Source organism: Atheta coriaria, unplaced genomic scaffold, assembly GCF_025399875.1.
Source record: "Atheta coriaria isolate IRGN ID8LTWV9N9 unplaced genomic scaffold, Caltech_Dcor_3.1 hic_scaffold_9_pilon, whole genome shotgun sequence".
In the NCBI taxonomy this organism is placed as follows: Eukaryota; Metazoa; Arthropoda; class Insecta; order Coleoptera; family Staphylinidae; genus Dalotia; species Dalotia coriaria.
The window spans coordinates 10,436,734-10,449,434 of NW_027045451.1; the positions used below are offsets into that span (position 1 = coordinate 10,436,734).

The following is a 12,701-nucleotide window of genomic DNA, read 5'->3' on the forward strand; positions in this document are numbered from 1 at the left end:
AACCGCCAGAACGGAATTGTTTAGACAACACACGGCGCGGCGCTTCGTGCGTCCGACCGCCCATCTCCTGCAGCGACGCATCCCTATGTTTAATATGTAAATAAACCATGAGGGTGTTTGATTTGGTCGAGTTGGCGCCGCTTAGCAGCCGCCGAAACATGCGGGCGGGATGAGCTGCAACTGCCACGCCGGCGTGCACACGTTTCGCCGATTCGATGATTCGGTTTGCGCGTCGGCGGCGGCGAGGATTTGGATTTGAATATGAGCGCCGGCGAAATCTCACGTCGATGTCATGCGAGCGAGCAAACACCTCAAATGCCTGCCAGCCACCAGGATTGATTTATATTACCAACTAACTAACTCAGCACAGCAGAGAATCAATATGTTAAAAATAAATACGTTTAAAAATAGTTTTGTTAGTTATAACGTTTATAACTCAAGAACGTATGGACAGCTTTTGTTGATTTATGAAGTTTTGAATTTGTCATGGCCCGGAATAGAATAATAACTATTAAAATATCAAAAATTGTAACTCTAAAAGTGTTTAATAAAGGATGAAAGTTGGTATGGTGATTCAATCGTAGTTATAGTTGAATAATTCAATCACAGATGGCGGTATAAAGCATTATTACCATCTCTCACGATTAAAAAATAAAATTACGATTCTCAGTGATGCAACCCACAATTAATTAAATTTTTACTAACATTCGGGCCGAAATTATGGGCAAAAGCTAGTTTATAATGTAGTTGAAAATATTAAAATAGTTAATTGGCTAAAATTAGACATTATGTAATAGAGTAACTAAATACAAGTTGAGATGGGTGAGGTACGCGCAGGACGTGTAAATAAACACAAACGAGGTCGGTAAACAAGAAACGGTAGTCCCTGGTTGGTCATCCCGACGAAAACCAGAAATTGCAAATTTTCCCCCAATTAACGGCAAGAATTAGTGCTTTCACATGGAAGGTACCGACGGTATGAGCAAATTTATTTGTCCACCAAATGCACGACTTGAGTTTTACCCCGGAACCTTGTTCTCCCAATGTTCTCAATGAATATTAACCAAACACCAAGCACGCCCCGGAAAATTCCCTAGACGATACTCATCCTATCTCGTGTGATAAAGTTTTTAATTCGAAAATGCTCGCTATTCGTGTGATAAAATTCGAGGAGTTGATTTAATTACAAATTACAAATTCAGATTTTCATTTTCGTTTTCATTTTCACTTTGATTCTGTCCATCAGCCGCAATTCGCGGAGGGTGCCACTGTTGGACTGTCATTAACGCAATGCGAAATATTCGGCAATAAGCGAAAAAGACGTACGGTCGAGGGTCGTCGAGTGAAACAGGAAAAACGCAGCGCGGCTCACCAAACTTAATTAAACCGAGGTTAATGGAACAAACCCCACCAACGCCACAAACTCGCCCCCCGAAAATATAAAAGTATAATTGTCTGCGCGGCGTCATCACCATCAAACAATTTTACGAGTAAATAAAATTATCATTTATAAAAACGCTATAATGAATCAGCCCCCGCAGCTCGCAACTTTAACTCGAAACACATCAAACACGACGAAAAAAATTTGTTTTGATGATTTAAAATACACACCGTAACGAATTGAATAACGCAACCACAAAAGCATCATCGCTCTTTTCTTCTCTGCAAGATTCACAGGAATACTCTGAAACGAGCATAATTAAGCCCCGACTGCACTCATACGTGTTACGCTGAATTTGGCGCTCGCATGACAATGATAATATGAAGCTGCATGAAAAAAAAACGCCCCAACTGCGGAAAAACTCGATGCGCTGCTTCGACGAGGGTGGTTCCATTTATGAAATGACATTACGCGGACCGGGACCGGCGGACAAAGCTCGCGAGCGACACAAAGGCACTAGAATATGTCGGCATGTCGGGCGAAATTCAATTAGAGTGAACTCCCGCCACTCATTGTCCCATCATGTGATATACTGCCGTCGTTCATGTGAAAAAACCCAGCAGAAAGTAGCCGTATCTTAGCAACAAGTTATGTATTTAATAAAACATGCTGCAACCCAAATTACCGCCGTGTAAACAGTGAAAAACTGACACCTATCCACAAACTAACACAACTAATTTCTAAAAACGTCCAGAGATGGCGTTTTTATTGTGTTTATTGTTTACTAAACGTTGCTAATAGTGTTGTTGAAAAATTCTCGCGCATCGCATGTTATTAATTGTTAAAAGTTGGCGCACACGCGTCAAACCATTATAGATTTCCCACCTGCGGAGGTGTGAAAGCAGGCAAACTTGCAGAAACTTTTCCGAACGCGCGCACAAACAAACACAATCACCTTAAGCCCTAACGAACCCAATGCAGCGCACATGTTAGGTTAGGATTACGCAACTTTATGTATGTGTAAGTGTGAGGTTAGAAAAGTTGAAAGTCAGAAGTTACGAGTCTAGAATCAGATAAGAAAAACGGCAGGAAAGTCTGCGGGACTTACATCGCACGATAAGGCTGACAGGCTCGCTGCTGCCGCGTCCCTCCGTGTTGGCCGCCTTGCAGGTGTAATTGCCGGCGGTGGCGCGCGTCACGCTCTGCAGGACGAGGCTCTGATCGCTGAGGATCACGCCGGCCGAGACATTGTGGTGGATTTCGTGACCCTGCATTAGGGAGAGAGCAAAAACACAATTTATTTCTGATCGCAGGATCGCTTCCGCCGGCACAGATGGTGCGATAACGCGCGCCATCTGTCGGCCGGTAGCGCTGACACTTACGTTGTGGTACCAGAGGAGTTTGTAAGCCTTTGGATTCGAGCGTATCTTGCAGTCGAAGTAGACGTCGTCGCCCTCTTTGATGTCGCCGGCGTTGAGGGTCGAGCCGATTTTGAGCGAAACTACCGGCCGATCTGAAACATTAACAAACACAATTATGTTTTGCCAATCCAAAAAGAATGCAAATATTTGCGGGATGAGCCCTTAATGCATTCGGGCGCACGCGCGTCTGATCAGCGAGCGCTGAATTTAAATAATTGATTGCATTATTCACAAACGAAAACAATGCTTCCGCACCGAGAGAGGGAGTTTTATTTATGCGTAAATACATTAGCTGCGCAATAAAATATGCGCGAAAATAGTAAAATATGCAAGGACATACATACATCCTTGTTCACCAGGTGCACATATTGTGAAAACATTAATTTCACGAACGTTGATTTTCGAAATTATCATTCGAATGTTTCAATATTAAAATTGCGAGCGTTTATTATTTTAATTTAAAATTATTAATATTGATTGCCGGCTTTTGTTAAAATTGCGAATTGTTCAAAAATTCGCTTTTAAACCTGCGCATACATCATGTTATCGTGTGCACTAAAATATTATACGAAAATATTAAAATTAAAATCCACAAAAACTGCTCGAAATAAACCTAGCACCGGAAAAGAATACGCGTACAAAAAAAAATGTTGTTGGCCGCTCGCTCGCTCGCTCGCTTTGGCTGGTTGCGTTGCGTTTCGTTGTAATTAAATAAACGTTTGCAAGAATCATCTAATTACGAGCGTTGTTGAATTTAATGAAGCGCAATTTCGAAGCGGCTCCGGAAGTGGGTCGCTCGCTCGCAGGCAGGCAACCCACACTGCTAGGCAAACCCGCGCGCGGCGGCGGTATGTTGGGTTGCCTCACCCCACCGCACTGCAACCCGCTCGCGTAACATCGTACAACATTCGCGTGGTTTTCAAAACTCTCCACATTCAACATCCAACATCCAACCTACAACCATTTTATGTGTACATGTTTTTCCGGCCTGCAAAAATTCGGTACAAATGATTTTTTGGTAACAACAACAATATAATTCCGGGCGTAAAAAATATACAGCACAAACAAGATAAAATAATATTTCACAAAAAAATGGAAATTATTGACTGAATTTTTTGTTATCTCACCGGAGATAATGTGCTTATTGTCATTAACATTCACATTAAAACGTAACGATTTGCCGACGTGGAGAGTGTTAAGTAGCTGGAAGTTGAAGAGCCCGAGGACGTCCAGGACGTTCATTAGCGGATATCAACGTTTGAGTTTACATTTTAAAGTGGGGCTAATATTTACCCGGCGCTCGGACTTTTCTGCGCATCCTTCCAGTTCGTAAAGTTTTTAATTAGCTTTCGCCCACAACTCAGAAACAGCTCAAAAACGGATTGCGACTGACGAAAATTCAACACCGAAACTTTTCGGCTCAACATAACCTATATTCACATGTCGCATCTGGCAAACTGTATACTTAACCTAAATTTTACTCACGTCAAATACAATTTTAAAAGAGTATTTAAATATTAATATATTTTTAACTTACAGTGAACATTGAGTCGCCACTTGTCCTCAAGGGCGCTGTCGACAATGGAAGGATTCTCGGCGCGACAGGTCAAGTACTTGCCGTCGTCGTCGATCATCGGCTCCAGCGTGAGGATGCTCAGCGTCTGGTTGTTCTGGTCGCCGCCATACTGCAACAGAAACTGACAGTTGGAACTTCACTAAGTTTTAACACTTCATGACTTTGAAAAATCGACAAAAATACACAATCTATAATCAGTATACGTATAAAAAATAAATATTGTTAGTTACAGGTCTCATAACTTAAGAACGGCTGAACCGATTTTGATGATCTATGATTTTGTGGATTTATCTTTAACCCAAATAAAAGAAAAAATATTAAAATATTTCAAATTTGGATTCAACTTATGTTAAATAAGAAATAAAAGTTAATATAGGGATTTAATAGTAGTTGTATTGAGCAATTCAATCACAGATGGCGCATTTGAGATGAATTGTAAAAAATTATTAGAATTTCACGTTTTTTCAAACTAAAACATTGATTTCTATGCTTAAATCTACGATTTAAACCAAAAAAACACACCAAAGACTATCACACCCTCGCTGATGATTAATTTATCGCTTTACAAAGTCTAAAACTAGCAGAAATAATTCAGAATTCTCCAGGTGACCGTTACAGTTACACTTTCGACCCTTCGCTCCGCATATTGGTCTGCGCTAAACTTTTTCACCGTCTTCGCTCGCCGCGGCCATAACTTTTCATTAAATTTATAATGCGGAAGTGAAACCGCAACAATCATCATGTACGTGCTTTAATATTACAACGGGCGCTTTTTAGTACTCTTTTGTGGCACATTAAAGAACGTTGGCGAAGTCGCGCGCGTGAGTTTTACCGGCTTTATTGCGCACATCAAGCACGCGAAGATGTCGCCGAGAAGATGTCGGCGCGGTTATGCACGACTCGCGAAAATATTCAGCTAGTTTTCTAAAGCATTCGAAAGTTTTCGTTTCCCTTAACAACATCAGCGGGACCGACGACCGGTGCAGAGCTTCGAGTGCCGGAAAAGTTTGCGATAGTGGAACGATTGCGACGTGAGCGATAGCTAAATGTGTATTTTAACGGCCTTGTCGAACCAAAACTGCACAGATAAAGTAGAAACTTCAAAAAAATTTTATGCGTGATAAAATAAAATATTTCTGAAAATTTCGTTGGTGTAATGCATTTTTTTCGCTATTTATGTACAGCTGATTTGTATGGCTTTGAAAATTTCCAAAGCAGACAGCAATAAATATAAAAATTCTCCACGGGCTATTAAAATTTTCTCACATGCTAAAATTTACGTTAACTCTTTATCGGCACGATTGCGGCGGTCGTTTTCTCATTTTTTCCGATCGTTTGCAAAGCCCATTGAACTCGTCTTCGGCGTATTAATAAAACACGTCACGTACCGCAATCTGTGCGCGTTCTTTTTTCTCGCCCGAGCCCGAAAATCGCCTGCCGCGCGCGCCGAAATCGCCTCGATAATTCCCAATAAATAACTTGCCTCTTTTCGTTCTGTTCCGTTCGAACTGCACAAGCACTAGACCAGCCACTAGCCGAGCTTGTAAAAATCCGCCGATAAATTGCGCTCGACGATTGGCAAAAAATAAATACGTCTTACTCGCGTCGGTATTAAATTAGCGCGCTGGAAAAAAAACCCGCCGTCGATTGCCTGCGCAGCGAAACCAAAAAGCGAAACGAATAAAAACGGAAGCGCCGCGTGAAAAGCAGGAAGAAATCTTTATGTTCTCAACGCCGATGTTCTGGTTGCGTCTCAGGTATCGCACGGAAGGCGCATAAAATCCTTCAATTTGCGCAAATATATTGCAAATATTGCGCGCGTACAGCAGAAATGACAAGATTTCATGTCCGGAAAAAAAGTGAATTGAACCATCAGCATGGCAGCGAGACTCTCGAGGATACAGTCCGCGCTATAAAACCTGAGCGCTGGCAGCGAAATGGCATCAATGGCGGCGAGAAACAATGTATCGTTCGAGGCATAGACTCTCGTCGTGCTGACATCATGGTCGCGTATATATTTTTTTCTATTTTCGTGCTTTTTTTCGTGTCGCGCGCGCGAGTATATGCGAATAAAAGTGACGAATGAACATGAAAAGGTTATTGGAGTAAATGGAACGCGTCAAAATCGATCACGGGCGAGACCAGCAAAGGTCGAAGTTTTTTACTCCTTCATCTACAGAGTATTTCAATAAAAACACACCAAATCTCATCATCGGGGTAGTTGGTATTTCCGGTTAGTGTTAGCGAAACACACGGTATTGATGTGTCCGGTCGTAACGTCGTGTAATTGACGCGAGGGTTATCAGAAAGCAAATTTTTGCAATTTTCGCCTCGGAAATCAAACGATGGAGAGATGACGTGCGCGCATGCTTGCTAATTGCTTTTTGCTAATTGAAAATTCGAGGCGCTGCAGCGGCGAATTCATTAGACGCTTTTTGTTGCTAATGGTTTCGACAACCTAGTGCAAAAGAATTAACACTATTGAAAAACAAAACATCCATTTTTATTTACTCCTATCGTCTTTTTGATACTTAAGTATCAAATGCGCTAAACGACACTTTAACAACGTCTAGTAATGTGATAAAGTACTTTAGTTACGGCCTAAGTCGTCCATTATTAAAATGGCACTTTTCGCGCTTCTAACCCGTAAAATAACTTTAAACTTTAAACAAAAAAATATTTTTTTAAATATAACACAAAAAATACATAGATGGCGTTACTTACGTTCTTTGCAAGTCGTTTCACTGGTCGACTACCCTTCCACCACGTGATGACGGCTTGAGGTCTTGATCCTGTCGTCCTGCACTCGATATCGTAGCGTTTTTCAGTCGAAACATGCTTCTCCTTCGTCAATATATTTACTGTTTGCGGTTTTACTGCAATAAACACGATAATATTATATTACATCATCATAATACACGGTTGCCATGTCTTCCGCAACAATTTTACCGGTTTCAAGGAGCTCCCTGCACCAAAGTGACATTACCATAGGAATTTTCAATATACAGCATCAAGATATAAAATATAAAATAAAAATGAGAAATAAGAAATTGAAAGAAGGGCCGGGCGGGCGAGAATCCTCACTCCAAGTCACGGTTTTCGGCCGCACAATGACGTGCCGTGATGAGATGTCGAGGGGTAAACGCATGCGGAACGCAATAGACTCCCGGATGCACGGATGCCTGGCAGATATGATGGGAGGTGCGCTCCCGAATATATAATTCAATTATAGGGAAAATATGCTTTATAACTCGAGAGTATCGCGGCACATCATCGGATATCATGGGATATTATGAGATATTATATTCGCGGCGAGCTCGCTTTCTTGAAGGCGATGAGCCTCTTGAGTTATTTATGATTTTCGTTATGACGGGGACGAATTTCATATATAACGATCGTGGTATAGCCTCCGCCAAGAGGAGGCTCATCGTGAAGTGCAAGCGAATTAAGAGTCTCAATTTCGGAAGTGATGAAATCTCTCAAATGAGAATACTTTTCATCGAATAATGCGGTAAATGTTTGCGTGGCTATAAATCAACTTGACATGGAAACTGAATCACAAGAAAAGTTGTTATCCTTTTGAATAAAATATAGAATACAATTGTACAAAACAGAGAATACGAAAAATACTTGAGATAATATTATTCATAGAAAACAAAAGCGGCAGCTTGTTGCTAATTAATTGGTTTCCCAAAGTATTAATACTTGTAGAGTAGATTCGTCGTAATTGTCCAAACGTGTTGTGATCACAAGTTGGCCAACGCCTCGACAATTCGGAATCAAAGCCGGACGTACTTAATCGCCCGGATCTATTTTATCGTCCCGCCTTGCGAGATTAGTGTTTCAATCAGTTTCCGGCGGCGGCGCCGGAGTTTGACGGACTGTGCGCCGGTTGCGGGCTCCCAGGTCGCGCGGCTATTATCGCAAATGACGCTTCGAAGCTTCCGGAGATAATAGAACGCGGGGGACAATTCAACCCAGCTGCAATCACAATCCCAAGCAAGCACCAACATAGGGGACCCGTCGGACCGCAAAAGCAGCAGCCAGAGCTGAAGTAAAACACAGAAGCCACACAGACTTGCTCGATTTGATCCCTGATGTATCTTGGATTGACCGCTTTGAAATCTGATCTGTTAAATTTTGCCCGAAAGTCTAAAAAGTAAAACCTCTGATGAAGAGTAGAAGAGTAGGTGGAAAGGATAGCTGGATAATCGCAATATTATCCGGTCTAGAGTTTAAAATGTAACTGTGTTTGCCCAGAGCAAACATTGCGCCTGCTACGTTCCATAGCAGTTCGAGAGCTGGAATCATCATCATCATCATCGTCTGCGCTTCGAGTGGTCATGGTACTTTCCTCGCCGTTTCGAGCCCCACGGCCGAATTACGCTTAATAAACGATTTAATAAAGGACTGTTTGCTCACAAATTCAGCTGCTGATCTCTATTAATATCAGCTAGCTTTCATCAACAATATTTATGTGTATTATCCAGATCCATCAATATTTGATAGATTGTATTAAAATGGTCAAGGATAAAGCATGATTCACACACTGGTGAATTTTCCCAATTCCGCGCCTTGTATTTTATTTATGTTTTTTTTCTGTTTCGATTCTTCAATTCCTTCCGCAGCTTCGAAAGGTGAGTGTACGTGCGCGTTTCGTTTAGAAATATTACTTTTATACGCCCGGCATGGAACGGAAGAAACGGCGCCGAACGGAATCGAACGTATATCTTCCTATACAAACGAGTCCTGCCAGCGTGGAAGATGCTCCCTTTCGCAATCCCGGAAGAAATAGATAAAAGATAAGAAAATGATCCCGGGGAAATGTTTCGAGATAACAAGTGTGGATATAGAAAAATTCGCGCGATACCTTTTCCCGGAAAGTGAACAAAGTTTTGCATCACCATTTTCAACGTTTCCAGCAATTCCAAGAATGGCAATGGCAAAAAACGAGTCCGATAATTGATTCGCACACACTTTTCAATTTTTACCCGAGTTATCTCCGGCAATCGCAAAATTCTCACATATACAGTGTGTTCATAGATGTAATAATTCACATGGCATCAAAAACCTGTTATTATTCAAATCAGTGTGTGTTCGATGCGGGTGATAGCTGAATAAATGGAAAATAAATTTTCTGTCGTGCCGACATGTGAAGCCCCAGCGGGTAGCGGTTGATATTCTTTGGGTAGCACGACATGGCGCGCGTGCGTTCGCGCATTGTCGGCAGAAACAAATAAACGTCTGATTAATTAGCGACAGCGCGATCCATCAAAGGGTTATTATTAACGCGCCGCAGGTATCTTCCTTTTTGCCTCGGCGTGCGGAAAACGCAAAAGGAGTCGTTATTATGAAATATGGCGGCGTGGAATTCGCAACATGCAAGGAAGCGACACGCGATGCAATTCAAAACAACTTGATACTGATTTGATACCTACCAATTTCAAGATTTTAATAAAAATTTTATATTTGATATAAATGTGTAGATAATCGCGTTATATTTTTATTTTCTGCATAAAACATAAAATTTTGGCAGTAAATCTTTATTATTTTACTGCCTAGGCATTAAAATGTAGATTTTATCTCATTTCACTGCAGATTTCGTAATATTTGTATTTATTTTTCAACTTTTAATTATTCCGTTGTATAAGTTGAAAACCCGTATTAATAATTTTAATTCCAGCTGCATTTCCCGTTCGGGTGCAATTTGGATTTGGCGTGTAATTAAATTTAGAATTCCCAATTAACAATATAAATTGCAAATGATACTTATAAGCGTTTATATAATTTCCCCGGCGTATTCTGTTTCCTTTCAGTATTTGCGGTGCGCGGTTGGCGCTTCGCCTCCTTCGGCGTTCATCCCCGAGCAGCGTCGAAGTCGTCGTCGGCTTTGTCCCGACGCGGGTTATTTGGTTCGTTAAATTCACAAGGATCAAGCGTTTCCAGTTACAACGTTGCCGCGCAATTTACGTTCCAATTTTGCATTCAATTTCGAAATTGTGCCGTGCGACGACTCATAAAATCACCAAATCGGTAATAATCCCATCAAATAATATCAAAACATTCCGCTGCGGAGCGGAATGATGACTGTAATCCAAGGATAATGCAACGTTTTAAAGTGTGTATAATTTAACTGTTTGGCGGCATGACGCGCCGGAGGTTCAACGTGGCGAATTGTCGATGGAAGACATGACATAACGTTAAATATTCTAGGTTACTGGGGAGGTGAGGATTTATGGGCTTGATTAGTCTCGATGTGCACGTTGCGACGATGTCACTTACAATTAATATCTAGGACGACTAGCTTGGATTGCGGCGGCGCCAGCGCGCTGTTGGTCGCCTGGCAGATCAGTCTTGATTTGAGATGTTGGCGGCCCACGTTCGGGAATGTCATCGCGTTGACGACCATCCCGTCGGGGCGCGTCTCGAACGAGTCGTCGATGATCGTATTCTCCCAGAACCATATCAGTCTCGGTGACGGTCGTCCTGGAAATTTCGGAATAAAATTCAAATTGCATTACACGAATTACGTTTCAACACGACATCATCAATGCTCAAAAATGTTTATTTTCGGTTTATAATAGCCAAAAAAATTAATTGGTACTAAAAATAACCGCAAAAATTAAATATCAGCAGAATATTAGTAAATAAAGAGAGTATTAAATAGTATATTAAGTAACAAGTGCGCTAAACGGCATTTTAATAACGTTTAGCTACGTTCGAATGACGTTGCATAGCCTAAGCTCCACCCCGTGACTAAAACTTGTGACTAAAGTATTTTAATCACGGTTTTGGCCGACCGTGACTAAAAGCCATTTTTCATGTCTTAAAACCGTGAAAAAATGGCGTTTTAAAAGTGGAAGTAGAAAAAATTGTAAAACATCAAAAAAAATGTCAGCAAAATAAGATTTTTTGAAATCGGCTGTTTCTATTGATAATAATTACTTAAAGGTGATGATATACTAACTCTTGACCAAATATTTATTTCTCCAAAAACTAATTACTGATTTACGACAATTACAAGAGCGACTAAAGTAATTTCTCGAAATTCGCGCCTGATGTACGACGCTCATAAACTAAATTTCATTTCGTGGGTTCCGCGTTCGTAAATCGCACCCATCGCGAGCTGCGCCTCAGAGATGCTCCGAACTGCAGCTATTATTAAGAGTAACGCCGGCCAGCAGCCAACGCGAGCGCACTATTAGCGCCCAAAAGCTTCCAGCGGGTGCTAAATTGAAATTTACCATTAGTGCGGTTTGTAGCGACAATAAGCTCAGACAATAAGCTCCGTTTGGCACGACGCGGATAAAAATTCGCGAGATATTAACGTTCCACTCTCCCAAAGCTTTTAGTATCGATTAAATTTTTACAACTCACAAATATAAATCTCCTCCTTCAAAAAAAATTTATTCTGTTTGTTGTCTGAGTTTGATTTACATGTGCAAATCGCATTATTGGCAAAAAAGCGTAAATCTCTTAGAAACATTCGCACGCCTGAAATATTTATGAGCGCTGCGCGAAAAAAGTTTTAAGCGCGTTTGCCTAATCATGTCGTTGTCACCCGCGGCGGCGCGTATCGAACGCCATTTTCGACTAATAAAATAATCAAACGACGAACGACGAACACCGAACGCCGAATGCGATTGCGGGACGGCGCAACCGCTTCGAAATCCGCCGCAAACGTTCGTGAATTATTCATAAAATGTGTTTGTATCTTGCAGACGGCGAATCAAAGCGAAGAACATTCCGCTTCGATTGGGTACTTGCAAAATCGACCAAACCAAAATGACTATCCCATCATAATATAAACAAAAATAACACTTACGGGCCCGAAAAAGCTGCGCATTCACGAAATCAATTTTTATCGCTTCACTGTTTCAGCGCATCTTTCACGAATCCATTTATAGATGGAATTGTTAGTTTCCCATCACGGAGTACTTTTGAGATTAAACCGAGATAAAAATGTAGAGAATGGAATGTAGATGTAACTGTATGGCGACGCGATCGCCAACGAGCCGTAGTAGATAGATGTCAGGAAGAATGGAATACTCACCGCCGTGGACCTGACAGATTAAGCTGACGTCGGACCCCTCGTTGTAGGAGAGCTCCACGGAGGTCGTCGCCTCTCGCCGCCGCCCATCGTAAATAACCGGCTTCTCTGGCGGCACTGAAAGCAAGAAGAAGGACCAAATTGAGCAGCAATTACTTAACGCAATTAGAAATTAAGTCTTCACTGTCCAGAATATAATTTATTTTGATTGAGGGTGGTATCATATTTTATAGGCATCTAGGCTAGTAATATTATAAATAGAGTATGTTTGTT

The 12,701-nt window shown here is 41.4% G+C and overlaps 1 protein-coding gene across 4 annotated transcripts in view; it reads right to left on the minus strand.

The window, feature by feature from the left end:
• The window catches only part of side-IV (sidestep IV), a 110,662-nt gene that overhangs the window by 8,877 nt on the left and 89,084 nt on the right, over nt 1-12,701 (minus strand). For 3 of the 4 annotated variants that reach the window (XM_065312001.1, XM_065312004.1, XM_065312003.1), the window contains exons 4-9: nt 12,432-12,545; nt 10,661-10,864; nt 7,103-7,254; nt 4,340-4,499; nt 2,764-2,894; nt 2,490-2,649 (exon numbers count right to left, since the gene is read on the minus strand). In XM_065312001.1, the coding sequence (XP_065168073.1) occupies nt 2,490-2,649; nt 2,764-2,894; nt 4,340-4,499; nt 7,103-7,254; nt 10,661-10,864; nt 12,432-12,545 (921 nt within the window). The remainder of the gene's footprint in view (nt 1-2,489; nt 2,650-2,763; nt 2,895-4,339; nt 4,500-7,102; nt 7,255-10,660; nt 10,865-12,431; nt 12,546-12,701) is intronic. The other variant, XM_065312002.1, reaches the window with a different exon arrangement.